We start from the raw sequence: 19,245 nt of genomic DNA on the forward strand, positions 1-19,245 counted from the left end.
GAAACGACCGTTTTCGAGCACTTTTGCCCGCATTTCTTCCACGTGACAAATGTCAGTTGCCGTTGAGGGTCGATTCCCATGTTCCTCATCTTTGATGAACTCCTGACCAGTTTTGAATCGTTTAACTCATTCAAAACAGTGGGAACATCTCATACAATGATCATGGTAAACTTTAATTAGCGCATACCAAAGGTTTTGGTACAAGGTATACCGAGTTTAAAACAAAATTTAATGTTGAATCTTTGTTCTATCAGTGATCGCATGATGAAAATCGCAAAACGCACCTGACTTACTCGTATTCAAGATGACACTGAATAAACACTGATCAAAGTAAACAAAATCTGTGAACGTAGCGTTCCTAAGTATATTTCCAGCTATCAGAAAAGCTCAAGAAAACGTAATTTGGACGCATTGTGGGCTAGTTATGACCAAAATCCGGATTCTAATCTAACAGACCTCGTATATGGTTGAATAAACAAAAACTCTAAAATTCACCAAATTTCGTCGCCAAGCTGAATTTTCGAAGTATCAGTCGAATCTGTATCTGTATCTGACTGATACTCCGGAAATTCAGTTTGGCAACGAAATTTGGTGAGTTTTAGAGTGTTTTGTTTATTCAATTATATATAACGTTTCAATCCGAGGAAACTTCTAGTTTTTATCAGCATTTGTAAAAAATCTTCAGTCACTACGTGTTCTACCTCGTAAGTCGGTTTGCGGAGAGAATGGTGCAAAATGAAGTAAGTGAAAAATAAACAAGCATAAAGTAAAATAAAATTACGGGCTGTAGTCAGGATCCGATCCTTCGACCTCCCGCCTGCGAGGCGAGCACGCTACCGTTTGGCCATGAGGTACTGATAAGGATGAAGAGCCTCTATCACCTACGTTTACCTTGTGCCGCTAGCGCACGCGTTTTTTCCGCATCTTAAGCCCTTTTTTTGAGGGCTTTCCCGACCCCATTCGAAAAAACAAAAAAATACGGCATCCCTAAAATCATCTCTAGTATCTTCATGCGAAATTTCAACTCGAAATTCCGGTTACACTTGGAAAGCTCCCCTTGTTAGTTTCAGACCAATCCGCCGATAAAAAACGGAGATGCCAAATTTCCGCCATTTTTTCAAAAATCAACATTTTGACCTGCAGTTTGCGCCAAATATTTTATTTTTTTATTATCTTTCAAATGAGGTATCACAAAAGGGGGGTTGCCATTTGAAAAAAAAAGTTAGCCCCCGCCCCCCTTAAGGGGGGCCGCCCCGCAAAATTTTGGGGGGACCAAAAAGTTGCTACTTTAGACCGAGGAACATTTCCAAAGTTTCAAACTTCTATCTGGATTAGGAAAAAAGTTACAGGGGTGGTCTTTTGGATAACCCTGTAAATGACAGTTTTAGGGCAGGTGCCCCTATAAAGGCCTCTCCTCTTTCCGTGCAACATCCTCGACATTAAGATAGAAAGTAGAAAAATCGGAAAAGAAGAATTTCCTGGCAAGTCAGAATTGGCAACAATGTAATTTCGTTGTTTATTTTTGAGAAGAGTGAAGATATTGGGTCTAAACCGGTCAGAATAAAAGGTCAGAGCCGAGAATAAATATTGATCCGTTCATTTGGAGCTACTGACAGGCAAAAAATAAGCGAAAAGTATGATTGATAAACAAGGCACATTTTTGTGAAACCAGATTTTGGTTATGTGTCCATGTGCTTGTTCAATAATTTTTCATTCTTGCATTTTAAGAAAGTAGAGAGTGCATTTAATTTACAGGAATTTTCCCGGATTTTTTAAGGATATTACAGCAAAAAGAAAAAAAGACACATCACCGAGAAAGGCAAGATGACGTCCGATCTTTATGGATCCTGCATTGTCTTCCTTGGCAATGTACGTTTGAATGAAAGTTCAAATCATGCAACTTTCCACTCGTTTTTCGTGCCTTGATAAAAACTAAGGAAAAATTCATGTGAGCTAAATGAATCAGCTCCTGCGAAAACCGCTAATGTCCATTTTTTTCAATTTTGAGATTTTTGGGTTAAGATACTCTCGGAGGTCAGACACACTCTTTAATGTAGTGAAAATGTTTGTTCCTTAGGTTTGAAGCCCTTTTCAGGGGGGGGGGGGCGTGGTCCGAATCATGCGAAAACCGCTAATGTCCATCTTTCGTTATGTGCCTCATTATACTGTGCAACAAACCAAAATAAAAAAATGTCTCCTGGACGACACTAGGTGATCTAAATGCATTTTAAGGCGCCGAATCCGAATATGACCTCCGTTTTTTCCATCACCCTCCAATTTTCCGGAAAAGCCGATTTTACTCGGAAAAATGACCATTTTTGGGCATTTTCGGTGCTTTTCCGATTGTTATCCCCTGCAGTATGTAGGTAAAATTTTTCGTAGGTACGAGATTCAATTACGCCGATGTCTTTTTAACTGATGAGTCCGGAAATGACCTTAATTTTTCCCGTTCACAACTCAGTTTTCCGGGAAAGCAACTTTTTCCCGGGAAAATGAGCAAATCCGACGTGTATTTGTCGTGCATGCAATTTATTTTTACAAATTGTCCTGAACCTGTGGTAGTATGTTACTTATGTATTTTGAGCTGCTAAATCCGAATATGACCTCGGTTTCCTTCTATCACACTTCAGATTTCCGGTAAAGCCGAGTTTTCCGAGCCTAAAATTGAGTATTGTAAAAGCTTTGTCGGATCGAAGTGTACCTATTCAAAATTCATTGTATAAATGTCTTCGATATGTGATACAGCGATTCCTTTGTATATTGATCTGTTGAATTCAAATATGATCTCAGATTTTTCCGATCACCCACCATTTTTCCGGAAAAGTCGGTTTTCCTAAGAAAACGCTCTTTTCAGATATTTTTGCGATGATTTTTCTGCTTTAAGGAGTTTTAGAAATTTTCCGAGATCCTCTTTAGGTCACTCTTGCTGTATTAAGAGGCACTGAACTCGAATTTGACCTTCACTCATCTTTGACAACCCCCCCGTTTACTAGAAGGTCCGATTTTTCCGGGTCAAAAGCTTTTCCGGACTGTTCCCACTTCCAGGGAAATTCAAAACATTTTCCGCATGTGTGATACATCGATTCTCATGTAATTTGAGCTGAAAAACCCGAATATCACCTTAGATATTTGTTATCACCACCAGAAAATAACTCCTTAGAGCAGAAAAATCATCGCAAAAATATCTGAAAAGAGCGTTTTCTTAGGAAAACCGACTTGTCCGGAAAAATGATGGGTGATCGGAAAAATCTGAGATCATATTTGAATTCAACAGATCAAAATACAAAGGAATCGCTGTATCACATATCGGAGACATTTATACAATGAATTTTGAATAGGTACACTTCGATCCGACAAAGCTTTTACAATACTCAAATTTTAGGCTCGGAAAACTCGGCTTTACCGGAAATCTGAAGTGTGATAGAAAGAAACCGAGGTCATATTCGGATTTAGCAGCTCAAAATACAAAAATAACATACTGCCACAGGTCCAGGACAATTTGTAAAAATAAATTGCATGCACGACAAATACACGTCGGATTTGCTCATTTTCCCGGGAAAAAGTTGCTTTCCCGGAAAACTGAGATGTGAACGGGAAAAATTAAGGTCATTTCCGGACTCATCAGTTAAAAAGACATCGGCGTAATTGAATCTCGTACCTACGAAAAATTTTACCTACATACTGCAGGGGATAACAATCGGAAAAGCACCGAAAATGCCCAAAAATGGTCATTTTTCCGAGTAAAATCGGCTTTTCCGGAAAATTGGAGGGTGATGGAAAAAAACGGAGGTCATATTCGGATTCAGCGCCTTAAAATACGTAAGGAAAACCTTTGAATTGCCCGAAAGGCATACTGAAAAATATGCGTTTTCGATGTTTTAGAACCGTCCACGCACAAATCATGCGAAAACCGCTAATGTCCAGTTTATTGCTGTGAGTTTTGTGATGAAACTTATTTTAAGTACCGCAATTGTCCGGAATTTTATTTTTTTAACTTTATGTGAATGATAATCTACCACTTTAACATCTTTAGAATGAATTTTGAAAATATCAAACGGCTCCAAAACTCGGCGATTTTTACGTATCATGCGAAAACCGCTAATGTCTAGAGTCCTTTCTTTTTAATTACTCCATCCCAGACAGAGGAGGAGCTGGAAACTGTTAGGGATCCTTTTCTACAATCCACTCTTGCAATAATCAACTTCTGGACATTTTTTAATCCTGCATTTGAAAGGCTTCTACAGTTTTATGCAGTTTACTCAAAATAAAAGAAAATGGACATTAGCGGTTTTCGCATGAGCCGATTCAAATGCACTCTCTACTTTTCAAAAATGCAAGAATTGAAAATTACTGAACAAGTTCAAAGGGTGCGTTTGTTTTCAACAATGGTCAATCTGGTCCACAATGATTCTGACTTTTGTTTTCAACCCGGGAGTTTATCTGTCTGGTTTGAAGTGACTTTTGATGCTACTCTGATACTCACATGAGTTGATGGTGAAATTTTTCTCCATGAATATTCGGATGATGTTCAACAATAAAGAATTATCATTTTGGGCTCCCTACCACACAGACACCTATCCTATCTGCCCAGAGAAACTAAAAGCTCATACATTGTTTCTAAAATGAGTCAAAAATAGTAGTTTCTCATTGCCCCATTGACAGATAATACCTTGAGTTGCTTAAAATCTTCTGCATCTAGTGGTTCCTTGTGCCAAGCTAGGGAAAAATGCTGTACGAACATTCAAAAGTAAACAGATTTCTTGTGATAAGGTACTTGTTTATAAGAAAAGTTAAGGATAGCTTTCTTTGCAATTTTTTAAAATTTTGGATTCAATTGCCAACAAAATCCTTAGATATACTGGAAGATTCAATATATTCCCAAATTTCCCTGAAAACTCATACTTTGTCAAAAGAAATTAGGCAACATCAGGAGACTCATTTAGCGTTCTCCCAGAAGCACAATGGGTCAGTTAAGTCATTTTTATTATTGTGTCATTCAAAAGTAGTAAGTGACGGGAGCTTACAGTTTTTTTCCTAAATTTTTTTGATGACTGCAAACGGGAGAAAAGTTTATTCGAAAGAGCCAAAAATTAGGGTGGCCTAAAACGGCGTTTGAACTGCGCGCTCGTAGGTCTCGAATGTACACGTCACGATCAATATGGCGGCGGAATGCGTAGTAGAAGAATACACGGCGGCGTCGCGTTGGCGATATGTATTCGTTGGTCAATTGGAGGTTATGTAGGTTACTTTGTTTGAGATTCATATCCATTGTTCTTAATTCTCTAAGCTTTTCAATCAGAATGCGATACAGATGTATGTAGGATATGAAACATTCACACAGAACTTACTTAACCTCAAACGAGAAATCGTGATGTCAATATCGGCAGCGTGGCGGTAGAAAGCAGGTCGGCTTCGGCGCCGCCATCTTCCCGTCTATGACGCGTATACATTCGAAGATTTATGGCGGTCAGTTCAAACACGTTTTCGAGGACCCCTAAAAAGGAAGCGTTATATCTCCGCGGAGACAATTCTTTGTGAAATTTTAACATGCGCATCGTTCTTCTCATACCAAAAACTGAAAGATCTGACTATTTGCAGGCAAATCCCTCCCCAGCTTAACTGACTCATTGTATTGCAAAGTTATATTACTGTCCATATCTCCAAAGAAAACTTACAACATGTATGCACTCTTCAAGCTGTGTGACAATAACTGAAATAGTAAGAATAACATGAAGTATGACAAGAGCAACATTTTTGTGCAAACCTTATCTTCAAGTGACATTGCTTTCCCAAGCTCCTTTTCGGTGAATTCAAAGTAAGCAACAGTGCCATCAAGAGAGCAAGCCATCAGACTCAGACCTGATGAAGACCAGGTAATGTCGAGAACTGGAGCAGCAAAGAGATCTTGAATCACGACTAGTGGTCTTTTCAGGGAAGTAAGCCAAACAGACACTGACTTATCTCGAGATCCTACTGCACATGCACATGCATATGCCTGTTGTGATTTCTTGCTACTTTCCACTAGTTTTTTGACCATGACGCTGCTAAATCTCTAAGTGTGATAAAGAAAAATTAAAAAATGTAAGGGACTGAACAAAACATTAGCTTTGACATGGTATTACAGACCACCTGTGCCCACTGCCCACCTTCCTCCTCACAGTCAGGTAATTTTTAATCTGACAAAGTTGGAAACTGCGAAAATGAATGGGACATTGATGTCTAAGAATTCAAACTTCATCATCCGAGGGCTCTCCTGGCTCCCTTTGAGACCAAAAAAGTGGATCCAGACTTTGAAAATGGGAGTTCCCATCAAAACTTCAGAATGATTTAAAATCAGAAGTACAGAAAATTTCTGTTTTTACTGGTAACTACTACAGGATCCAAAACTTCAGTTCGGGTGGAGTAAGTGGATTAATTTTGAACTCTTTCAGTTGATCTTTTGACATTTTTAGTATATCTAACGTTTTTTCATGGAAGGAACATATCACGAAAATAATAAGAAAAGGAAGTCATTCTCAAATGTCAAAATGGCAATTGGACGCATGATGAATCTTTTCTATTTCAACCTATTCTTGTTTTTGACATTTCCTAACGAATGCGAACTAATTAAGGAAGTTATGGCTGCAGCTGTCTGAAGTTCTTATTTTTAGTGCCACCAAAATGTGCTATGTTTGAAGGTTATAAGACAGAGGCCCGGGGAACAAAGTTTCATCTTTTAAAAAACTACAGGAAGAGGGAAAATGTTAAAACACCATAATCAATTTACAGGGTTTTTGGTTTCACTTACAATAAATGTTAATTTTGAACTCTTACCACACAAGTGACAGCCTTGCGATGACCAACGTAGTCCATATCACTTTTCCATCCATCTCTTTCAATGATCTGTGCTGTTGGACCGCCATTATTCATAGCATGTGCGGAGACTAAATACTGGCCATCAGGTGACCAACTGGGTCTCAGGCAAAGAGTTGTGCCGGAACACTATACACAACAACGAACTTTGTCATTAAAATTGGGAGGGACCATTTATGCCAAACAAAATCGTACTGATTCAGGCTGGAATGGCTCGTCAAGAATTGGCTGCAAAATGAGCTTGTTTAGAATTTTTTTTTTTATTTCATTCATTTTTGGAAAGTAGAGTGTGCACTGATTTGAAAGGAATTTTCCCAAATTTTTTTGGACAATACTAAATGATAAACAGGCTCGTTAGTCTCTCAGTGCACTCTGCAGGTGTACACGAAGGTACCTCTTTGAGGTTCAATTATCCCTATGAACTCAAACTTGGTCAATCTACAAGCGAAAAACACCATAAAATTAAAGCAGATTTAAAGCTGAAAAATTGGGGGGGGGGGGGAAGGGGGGCTCTCATACCCCACAGATGCAGTCCTAAAACGTGCCATGCTTTACCTTGAGATTCATATATATTTAAGTACGATAAAAAAAAGTCTGTGTTGAGGAATGGACCCAAGTCAAAACTTTTTCTTTAATGACCAAAACAAAATATTATGTAAAAGTTAGCTCGAAACAAAGAGACAAGCATGATGGGCACATTCTGTCTTGTTTGCCAAACTGTTGCTCTGTTAACTGCTAAGTTGCTCCACCGACTGACTCGAAGATTACTCCAAAAACTTCAAGTAACCTGCAAAATTTTTCGAAGGTTTTTAAAATCAGTCATTGGTCGATGTATTCAACGAATATGTGTAGCTTTATCTGTCAAAAAAAAAACGACAACAAAAAAGAGTGGTTGCACGGGCCATCACAATCATCCACATCATGTGGGCCATGACACGCTTGATAGAAAACTTCGCCATACAAAAGCAGCATTTTAAAATTAAAAAGGATGGTTGGTTTTCAAACCTCTTTGAAAGGCTCCTCAATGACAGCTTCTTGCTGCCAATCAATCGTCCTCCAAATTCTTAAACTTTTATCATCAGATTGAGAAGACAAATACTTGCCCACTGGATCCCAAGTAACTCCTTTCACTAGTCCAGTGTGACCTTTTAAAATTGTGACCATTTCTGAGGAACAGACAGAAAAAACAAACGGACACAGCTTAATCAGGAGCAGACTGGCATGCTGTTTATTGTTTTCCTCTCCGTAACATTGAAACTGCTCTGTGCTTGGTTGTAGATAAAAATCTTGTTTCAAATAATATGATAATCTTTTAACAGCTGAGATTAGTTGTCAGGAGTTACTAAGACTGAAGAACAGGACCATAGAAGAAATTAAATCATTAATTTCTAGAGACACTTTTATGAGAACTTAAAGGGGGTGCATAAATTATTTTAATGAAGGTTGTTTCCAGACTTAAGCAGACCTCACAGAATGGTCAAAGAGCACGATTTTGTACAAGTTGCGGTGATTTTTTGCCATATTTATTCAATAAGCTAATTATGCAAGCAGAATATTTTACAAGCCAAAAGTAAGTTCACTTTATGGCTGTACGTTGTTTGACCAATATTTTTACATGCTCCAATCACTGCATGTTTTTTGGCAAAGCACCGGTTGGGTGGCTAGCATCTTGGTTGAGGAGAGTATGGAGTGGAAAAAATCAGTCCTGTCATCAGATTGCCACCAGTTTTACTCTTATGGGCATCTTATGGGCTCTTATGGTTATTTGCTTTGCATGAGGTGAACGTAGCTGAACAATCCCGATTTGAAGCTCGTTCACCCTACGGTGCCATGAATTGCAAAAAGCTTTACTTCAGTGAGAGACTAGTTCCTATCATGCCTCACGCTCTCTACCATAAGTCGCCGAACAAATCTTATCATTGGCCATGTTTTTTTGACAAAGCAGTGCTTTGCCAAAAACAACATAGTATACCTGGAAAAGTAGAAATATTGGTCCAAGTATTTTGCATCAGTTGGAAAAAATAAATTTCGCGGTAGAACACTACAGTACCTTTTTTCTGGGGAGAGGGTAGATAATTAACCCTTGCAAACATCTTAAAACATTGAAAAACACGAAATACACACAGTTGAAAGTCTGAGGCATTAGGGAACGTTCATAAAATGCAAACCACTCTAAAAGCAAGAATTGAGAGCAGGAGTGCAATTAGAGTGCAAGAGAAGAAACTGAAGGAAGGTCATTGATACAGTTAATATCAGGACTGAAGGAAGGTCATAGATAGAGACAATGAACAGTAGTGGGAGAGGGAGGGAAGAGGAAGGAAGGTAATAATAAAGAAAAAGTACTCTCAAGTTGTAGTAGTATGTTGCAGAAGAGTAATGAAGCCTTAGAAAAGCCTCACCTTTTTGTAGAAAGCAGTGAGCAACGAGGATTTACTCATCGCACCAGCCTGAATGTCTACTAGTTTTACCAAATGGAGTTTCTGTTTTACTGTGATGACTTCCGATGAAAAATTGTCACCTTGCATCGATATAGAATTTTCAAAACATCTGCGCGTAGATTTCAGCATTATACAGCTTAGCTCTGGAGTTCCTCATCCCCTTGTAAAGCACACATAGCATAGGCTCAGAACTCCTCTTCCTCGCCCCGCTCTCCTGCCACTTTTAAAGCGTTTTGTACTTTTGAGTGCCCCGTAATGCTTCCGATTCACTGCAGTATATTTCAAGATTTTTTAGCGTTAAGATGTTTGGAGGGATTAAAAAGCTACCATTTCCTGAGAAAACGTCTATACGTTTAATCTACAATGAAATTTGTAATTTGCAACCGATTGGAAATTTCCTGCTAGCATGGTAAATCCGGATGGGAAAGAAAACAGCAATAATCGCTGAAAATTAGATGAAAATTGACTACTTGGACCACTCTGTTGACTCTGAAATAGACCTCACACATATTCTATGAAGTTTGAAAAACCTGCTTTTGCCCCTCATAAAAAAAGGAAGACGGTTTCCACAATTTCCACCTTTATCAAACTTAACACTTAAGGATGTACTTTCCTTGACTCTGACAATTTTTTTTCTCCCCTTAAAAATATTCCAGGACTTTTATTGAGCACAAAATCAATTTTGTGTTTAAAAGTTTTTAAGGAATTCCAAACTAATAATAATGTAATTGGATGTAAACGGCATCTAAGATACTTTTTGCAGAAAGGGAACAGTAAAAACTTTAATATAAAGTTAATAAAATAAAGAAAATAGATCAAATCATTACGTGGTAATTTATCAGCATCCCAAATTATGATTGTGTTATCAACAGAGCATGTGGCTAACCACACATCATGAGGTGACCAGGCTAAATCTAAGACATCTCCATTATGGCCTCGTAAAGTAGATATGCAGCGCCAAGATTCTGCATTCATCTTCCCACCACTCCCAAAAGCAGGATTACTCCCTGAAACCGGTATAAAGAAGATGAGAGCTAGGGGAATTAGAAAAGAAATATAACACCCATATGCTGCACTATGGTCTGGGAGTGCCAAATTGTGGCCATAAATCAGGAAATCATCAGAATATCGTGAAATTTGGTACACCCATGGTTTTTGGGTAGCTGAGTTCAAATATGCCCTTAGTTATACGCAATTCTGAAATCCAAGATGGCGACCAGAGACGAGAGACCCTCCACTAGTATCTTGGCCATGGTGGAAGCTTTTACTTTCGGGACTTCAGCATTCTACTGTTGACTTACCAACATGGTTGATGTTTAACAACGTGTTGGCAGTTCCGTTTCGCAAACAAGCCGAAAATGGCCGAGGTTTTGGAAACTTATTTGACTCATGACGTCACCCGAAGCTCATCATCCACCATGTAGGTAGGTCAACAGCCGAAATTAGGATGATGACTGTTGCTCCCTTATAATTGTCCATAAGGAACTGTTGAATCCCCGAAATTAAAAGCTTCCACCTGTCGCTAAGAGGCTAGTGGAGGGTCTCTTGTCTCTGATGACGACAGACCCATGGAACCAAAAAAAAAAACTGAGGAAAAAACCGGCGCTCCGCTTCGTTCCGCGCCTGTTTTTGGGGGGGCCCGCCCCCAAGCCCCCCAGGACGCGCGCGTTTTTTATTTTGAGTGTCTGGCCTCAGTTGTTCCGTCTTTTAAGTGACCCGCGCTTCCACCGCGGGAAGAGTGTATTTTCCAAAGACATAAAGACGGAGGGCTAAAAGCAAAAAATGAAGCTTCTTTTCAACCACCTCTACTATTGGCTAGAGGATTGGCGGCGAAATCGGGACAAGTTTGATATTCAAAAGTAGGGCGGGAACTAAATAAAATTGCGGAAACAAAGTATTGTAGGTTGATTTTTGCCCAAATTCACTTACCCACTCATAATTCTTTAACTTTAGGTTAGCTTTGGTCCGTCGTCGACCGATTAATTTCATTTGGGAGTAACGTTCATCTAGAACTTTAACGGCCTGTTCGAACCTGCAGAACCACCATGAGCAGAAGAAAAACTAACTTTATCTGAGATTACTGCCTGTTACAGAGCAAAAGTAGGTGTAGTATAGTAGGACGCAGTCCCAACTTTCTTAACATATTCGTTTTAGGCATTTAAAATACGTTTCGAAGAAGAAATGTGGAAAAATCAAGAGGACAAGTTCAAATCAAATTTCCGTTTGCCGCCATGGATTCCCGCGCTCATTTACACACTCACACAAGCACCCAGCGCCAAACCAGGCTTCACTTCTTCCCCGTGCTTTAGATACGAGCACTTCGTCTTTATGTCTTTGGTATTTTCCGAAGGGAGGGGCGGGGGCGGAGAGTTATCAATATTTGGAGGTTGGATTTACGTTTACACTGTTGGAGGCATTGATTATTCGAATAAGGACTTCATGTCGCTAGATGTAATGTCCTCATGATGTCAGATGTCAGATGTCATCCTCATGTAATGTCTGATATGAAAAAATGTCAACAAACGCTGTGGCAAGCTTGAATGACGATGGATGAATCTCCATAACCCACTGTGCGACAACATTGCCGTCTTGTCCACCAATTATCAGTCTGTAACCCACTGTGCGACTATATAGCCATCGTGTCCACCAATTATCAGTTCGCGACCTACTGTACGACAACATTGCCGTCTTATTCACCAATTTTCAGTTCGTGACCCACTGTGCGACAACATTGCCGTCTTGTCCACCAACTTTCAGTTAGTGATCCACTGTGCGACAACATTGCCGCCTTGTCCACCAACTTAGTTCGTGACCCACTGTGCGACAACATTGCCGTCTTGTCCACCAATTTAAAGGTCGTGACCCACTCTGCGGCTTCCCTCCTCTTTTGCCGCACACCCCCCGCCTAAAACTTTCAAAGCTCGCCATTTTTAAACGGCTCGACCGATTTCGCTCAAATTCATTACCAGCCTAGAACTAAGTAAGATCTTCCTTCTGTAAAAATTTCGGGGGGGGGGGGGAGCTTTTAATTTGCGCGAGTTATTGCGCCCACAAAATTGAACCTCCCCCGCACTTTTCGCCCCCACCATTCATAATGTAATACTTCGATCTCCGTTTTTTTTTCGCAGAATGGTAGTCCTGTTCCTCTACTGTACATCGCAAAAAGTTTCACCCGGAAATTTTTTAAAATGAGGGAAATATAACCCAGCAAAAATTGGAATTGTCCAGTCATTCTAGCCAAAAAAAGGGCCTAACCTCGGACAAATTAGCACAAACTTCTCTTATGAAGCGCTCCAAAACATGTCTGGAGCCCCCCAAAAAAAGTTTACCATTAGCCCCCCTCGAGAACACAGTCAAAATTGCTTATAACAAAATGGCGGCCGTCTAAAATTACGTATAAATTGATAGTTGACTTCGTCAGTGTTTCCCCGATTTTGCGTGATTCTAGTGCATCCAATGAAAAAAATCATTCTTGTCATTTTTTTAGAGTATAAAATTCTGCTTACAAACATATATAAGTTTTTTTTAATTTTGACTTGTTGGTGCCGAGCTACGAAGTCAGACACCGAAAAAAAAGGCTAGAATTTTCTTGAAATTTCAAGTTTCGTTTGTAACTTTTAAGATACAGCTTTGGCAGAAATTCTTCTCTCAAAACTGTTGGCACCAATGGAAAGAGCGTGAAATTTTCTTTTCAAAACACATATTACATCAAAATTTAACTGAAGGTATAAGACCTTTATAGGGCCTTTATGGAATGGTGTCAAATTCGTCGACCGGGGGGGGGGGGGGGGCGGCATATCTGATCCGTTCACTGTTTGGACTATCGCAGCTAAAGATTCTAAGAAAAAAACGGCAAAACACCTATTTGTCTGCAGATTTTCATGAAATTTGGTGTATCCCGGTATGTCGACCTAGGAAATTCGAATTTGACGTTACTTTCAGTCTAAATCAAAATTCAAGATGGCGGAAAAAAGATGGCGGCAATAATTTGTTAGATACCTGTTTATCGACTGATTTGCATGAAACTTAGTATAACCTTGTATTTAGCCCTATAAAATTTGAATTTGATGTCGAATTTAACCAGAATTAAAATCAAAGATGGTGGGTAAGGTTAGGTTAGGTGTGCTGGTGGCTATAATTTTTTAAAATTAAAGATGGCGGGTACTATTTAAAAACTACCAATTTATCGGCAGATTTTCATGAAACTCGGTGTATCCTAGTATTTTGATCTGGTAAATTCGAATTTGACGTTACTTACAGTCTGAATCAAAATTCAAGATGGTGGAAAAAAGATGGCGGCCTTAATTTTTAAAATATCTGTTTATCGGCAAATATTCATGACATGGAATACTACCTAGTATTTTGACCAAAGTTTGTCAGTTTCGGTTTAAAAATCTATAATATAAGGTAATAAGACTGGGTAAAAAAGTAATTGAGGGGCTCGGAGGACAAGGCACATAAGTGCAGATTTCAAAAAAAATGACACATTAGTGGTTCCAACTAATTCTAGGTTTAAAATGAAGTCTGTGAAAAATTCACCGGAAGCATCCAATGCTTAAGCATCAAAATGTGAGTTTGAACTCTCTTCCTGCCATAAGGCTGTGTATAATTGTTAGCAACTTTAAACATGTTATTCTCGAAATAGCACTTATGCGCCTCGTCCTCCAAGCTGTTTAATGGAGAGTATAAGTGTTAAAATGCAATTGTTTTAGTATCGTCAAATATTTAACTGACACAGATTAAGAAATATAAAGCCGAGTAATGAAATAAAATATGTACTAATTTCTTACTCGGTCTATTGAAAGCTAAATAATATTAAATAATGTGCGAAATGATGTCGCATATTCGGCTGACAAAATGCCGAGGGCAGTAAAATTTTAATGTTTTTATTATTTTCCTTCTTATTTACTTAGATTTCACCATTTCACACGAGCCTGCGGTACGTCACGTAAAGCATAGGTGCAAACCCCTCTTTCCTGTTGACAACCCCGCCCCCCACTGACATCTGTATTTTCGTTATAATCCTTGTTCAAGCTTACGCTACAGTTGGCCGCCCAAAAGTTCCAAACCTTCAATGGTGTATTGAATTTATCATAATAATTGTTATTAGTTTACTATTGATTCCTCCGATGCAAAAAGACCCGCTCCCCGAGCTGCCGCCATTACACAGCCCAATCCCTCACGTAAAGCGCTTCGCGGCGCGGCGGCTGTGCTCGCATCGTAACTTCCCTCATATGTGCGATGTCCCATTCCGCAATGTTTTTAAAAACCCTTGAATGTGCAGATTTCGCCAAGCTCTGTCCTATTCGTATACTTTCATGTGAGTGTATGCATGAATACGATGAAAATTGTCTTCACTTTGTATGCGTGAAGTATCCGTTAGTTCCATACTGGCGGTCATATATCCATTTGCGCTCTTTGTAGAAAGCAGGGAGGAAGGGGTGGGTCAGTTTCCCCTCCTATTATTTATTTTATATTACGTTAATTCATTTTTGCTCTCCAGAAATGATTTAAATAACTTCTCACCATTGATGGAATATTTGCCGTATTGATATGACCTTTTCAGGGATGGTGTTTTGCATAGAAACTCAACTTTCTGTAAATATTGCCATTTTTTACAATTTTAAATAATGCCGTGTCAAACCCAAAAATTATGGAAATTTTTGGAACAAGGTACCCTCTCTTATTGAAAATTTTATGTATTTTTACGTGGTCACAGTGGTTTTTTGATCAAACACTTTTAAAATGCTTAAAAATTAGGAAAATGGTACCCTCTCTTATTGTAAATTTTATGTGCTTTTACGTGGTCACAGTGGTTTTTTGATCAAACACTTTTAAAATGCTTAAAAATTAGGAAAATGGAGCCAAAAACGGTCTTTGTTTAGAAAAATGTCATTTTTGATCCCAGAAAAATTATCCTACCGGCAAATATAATTACTTAAAAGGATGTTGAACACACCATTCTAGACCAAAATTTAACGTACTTTTTAGTTACATCATTTATTTTAACTTTAAAGCTCATTTTAAAGCGGTAAAATCTCAAAATTAACTAAAAAATTACATTTCATCATTTTTTTAAAACTTTTTTTAAACCAAAATTCAGTGCTAAGACCCCTCAAAAAGGTTTTACGGCAACTATGGCAACTTACGGCAACTGTTTAATTGCCCTGTGTTATAGGAAATTTTATGAACTTTTCATTATGCACCTTGTTTTCTTTTTCAAACTCCTTTTAACATGTGAAGAATAAGAAAAACAGCGGGAAAATTTTTTTCGGGCAAATTGCACTTTTTTTCAACATTGCCTCTGCATTTTCACGAGAGACGCCAAAAATACAAATAAAGGTACGTTTCTTACATAAAATTTTATCAGCTTTTCGCTGATTACCATGGTTTGATGAATAAAATTGTTTGCAGCCATGAAAAACCTCAAAAACCTGAGACAAAGCCTTGTTATTGAATAATTTGTAAATTGTTACTGTCTCAAAAATTGGCTTCTAAGTACACTTAAATACCTTCAAAAATTTATTCATTGACATTTATTTCACTTTCATGTGCTATTACATTGGTACCATTGGTTTTGGCGTGTGACCGCGATTCGCCGCGAAATGCCGTGTATCAGCTCAAAATTACTATAATTGGACTGAATTTTAGTGCGTTTTTTATCATAATTTCACGCTGGAGCTAAATTTTCACGCCAAGAGATGAATTTTTCAGCGAGAAAAAAAGTAAAAATTTTGGTCTGAGTACTAGGGCCGATTAAGGAGGGGTGAAGGGTGCCTATTGTTCCCACCTTTACAATGGATGGGTTGCCGGCCTATGGTCGCTGAACAAAAGAGGGTGTCCGGCGAGCGGTACGGTTACCCGAGTCCAAGACTGATGCGTTGCCATGTACAGATTTTAATGCCGAATAAAAAGTCTCAGTTTTCGTGAAACAGACTAATCTAAACTAAATTAAATTATTTGTTTCATTACAAGGCTAGCTTTTCAAATCACTTGATTTACTTACTTATGAAATCTAAACTTCAAAAATATAAAAGGAAAATTTAACATAAGAACTTGTTTAAAAAGAATTTATACCATTTTCCACTGACAATGTGGAGAAAAAGATCGTCGAATAAAATTTACGGTTTCAAAATGACGAGAATTTACGCAAATTTAGCGAACAATATAATGGCCTTTTAAGGATCGAGTAAGATAAGGAGAGGATCCAATCCAATAAAAAAATTAAGAACTTAACTAAAACAACGTAGCTCGTTTGTATCGGCGTTTGAATTCTCCTTTTCTCATTTTGTTTGAACATTAATAAAAAAGGAAAACAAAATTGAAGAATTGACCATAAAAGAAAAAAATAATTGTTCAAGGTCTCCTTAATCGTCTTCAAACATAAAAAAATATACGGTAAAAATTTCACGGCAAAATATTAGTTTCTAATTCTTAGAAGAATAAGGTAGAACTTGCACCTGGAAACATTTTGAACGAAAATGATAACGGAAGGAGAATGCGTATCTATCCGGAAACGAATCACATGCTACCAGCAGATGACAAACAGCATAAGTGATCACAATTACTCAGAGCATGCATAACTGGAACTCTGAAATCGGATAAATGGGTTGGTGGTAGGGATGATCAACGGCCCAATATCGCTGTGAGTCCAGGAATTGGCGAGGGCTGCGAGGGGCGAGTGCCGCATGCGCATGTCCGCAAAGCATGGGGAAAAACGCCGTGAGTGCCAACCGCGTCCCGAGTTTCCTGCACACACGGCAGTCGATCGTTGCAATCTCGCCACTATGCGGGACATACGGCAAGCACCCCCCTCTACATCTCTGGAACTAATGAAGATACGCCTTCTCTGACTTCACCACTGAACAGAGCGTGCTTCACTTAGTTTAATTTCATGTCTAACTCAAAACAAATTGTTTTGGTTCATACGGCGTTCTTCTTAGCACAGCAGTATAGTGCCACCTCCTCGAAAAAAAAATGCTTCCGCGAAAATTTCCATTTAGTCCCTGCTACAAAATGTTTTGAGGCATTAAATTAAAATTTGGTAACCTTGACATTTTTATATATCTTAGACGCAGAGAACCATTTTGCGCTGATTTTTACCATTACAATTATTATTTTTATGAAGATTTTAAGTGGAACGATAAACTTGAATTATTCCATAGAATAAATACAAAGAAAAGAAACTACAATTGCTATCAAGGTCTAATCCATGCTTGAATTTCTTCCCCCATCGGTCCTCACTCAAAAATAAGCCCCCGGTAACCCTTGTTTTGAGATCATCAAGCTCAAGTTGCCTGGACGGGAGTCAAACTCGGGACCTCCTGACCACAATCATTTCACCACCCGAAGCAGAGTAAGTAAATGTGTATTTATACATACCCAAGCTCAAGAATGAAAAAATGACCTCCGTTTTATCCAGAAATCATCTTATCTTTGGAGAAAATAATATATCGTGTGAAAATATGTTTTCCCGCAAAAAACTCAATTTTTCCAGAAATCTGACAACCGCCGGAAAAAATTGGTAACATTTTCGGATTTAGCAGCCAAAAATACATATGAGTCAGCCAATATTGAACGTTGACCGCGTTTGATCGCTCTAATCTCCTTACACATTGAAATCATATTCCTCCGAAAATTGTATAAATCCTTCACTAAAATGACTGAAAAAGGCCCCAGATTCAAAGAGGTGCGAAAAAACCTATGATATCCTGTTAGAGGAATATATGAGCTACATTCTTACACCGATAAGAACGCGTCAGCTTCAAATTAGTGATAGCTAAAAGTTAAGGTGAAGGCCATTTTTTGCGTATCTTGGGACAAAACTTTGAAGTCTTGTGGTGGTCATAAAATTAATCTTAATACTAAAAACCGGCGCTCCGCTTCGCTCCGCGCCGGTTTTTTGGGGGGGCTTCGCCCCCCCAAGCCCCCCCAGGACGCGCGCTTCAGCGCGCGTATTGTAGACGCGCTTTTTAGTTTGAGTGTCCATTCCAGTTGTTCTGTCTTCTTAAGCGACCCGCGCGTCCACCGCGGGAAGAGTGTATTTTCCGAAGGGGGGGGGGGGATCAATCTGTAAGGGAATGAATTATTTTCTTGAGCACAAGATAGTAGTTGCGTACGTTGCCAGCGAACGCGCTGCGAAAGGTTGTGACGGTTAAATGGTGAGATTTTGTTCAAGAACAGATCATTTAACCTGACCCACTGTGCGACGAACAATTTGTCCAGAATCTTCCTTCCCCTGACCCACTGTGCGACGAAAAGTTTGTCCAAAAACTTCTCTCTCCTGACCCACTGTGCGACGATCAGCTTGTCCAAAAACTTTCTCCCCCGACCCACTGTGCGGCCCTGCTCCGGCCGGCTCCCCTCATGCCGCGCACCCCTCGCCTAAAACTTTCAAAGCTCGCCATTTTTAAACGGCTCGGCCGATTTAGCTCAAATTCAATACCAAACCAGTCCTAGGAGAGAACTACCACCCGTAAAAATTTCAGCTCAAAATATTCATTTTCGCTCGAGTTATCGAGTGGACAAGATTTGACCTCCCCCCACTTTCGAGCCCCACCCCTCCAAATCTATTGCCTCAAATTTCAATTTTTTTTCGCAGAATAGTAGTCCTAATGAGTTTCTACAAAATGCAAAAAAATTGGTCAAAATATCTTTCAACGTAAGAAAGATATAACCACTCAAAAATCGAAAAATCTTCAAAAGGCGGAAATACATACATACATATATACATACATACATACATACATATATATATACACATGAATTTGAATGGCATATATTTTCGTGATCTACGACCCGTGATCGATGCTCTTCACATGGTCTCGGGTCTGGGTCCGACATCATGGGAGAATGCAATAGTGTATTTCCTTCAGAAAATACACTAAAACAATATTAGTATCAAAATGTGCTCCCTTTGAGCTTTCTATTCCATATTTGATCGAGGATCTATGCC

At 38.9% G+C, this 19,245-nt stretch overlaps 1 protein-coding gene across 2 annotated transcripts in view; it reads right to left on the reverse strand.

Annotated features, from left to right (window-relative positions):
• The window catches only part of Hira (histone cell cycle regulator-like protein), a 72,694-nt gene that overhangs the window by 43,021 nt on the left and 10,428 nt on the right, over nucleotides 1-19,245 (reverse strand). The window contains exons 5-8 of one of the 2 annotated variants that reach the window (XM_072296360.1): nucleotides 10,118-10,297; nucleotides 7,858-8,018; nucleotides 6,814-6,981; nucleotides 5,765-6,052 (exon numbers count right to left, since the gene is read on the reverse strand). In XM_072296360.1, coding sequence (XP_072152461.1) covers nucleotides 5,765-6,052; nucleotides 6,814-6,981; nucleotides 7,858-8,018; nucleotides 10,118-10,297 — 797 coding nt within the window. The remainder of the gene's footprint in view (nucleotides 1-5,764; nucleotides 6,053-6,813; nucleotides 6,982-7,857; nucleotides 8,019-10,117; nucleotides 10,298-19,245) is intronic. The other variant, XM_072296361.1, reaches the window with a different exon arrangement.

The sequence above is a fragment of the Bemisia tabaci genome, chromosome 2 (genome assembly GCF_918797505.1).
Source record: "Bemisia tabaci chromosome 2, PGI_BMITA_v3".
NCBI lineage: Eukaryota > Metazoa > Arthropoda > Insecta > Hemiptera > Aleyrodidae > Bemisia > Bemisia tabaci.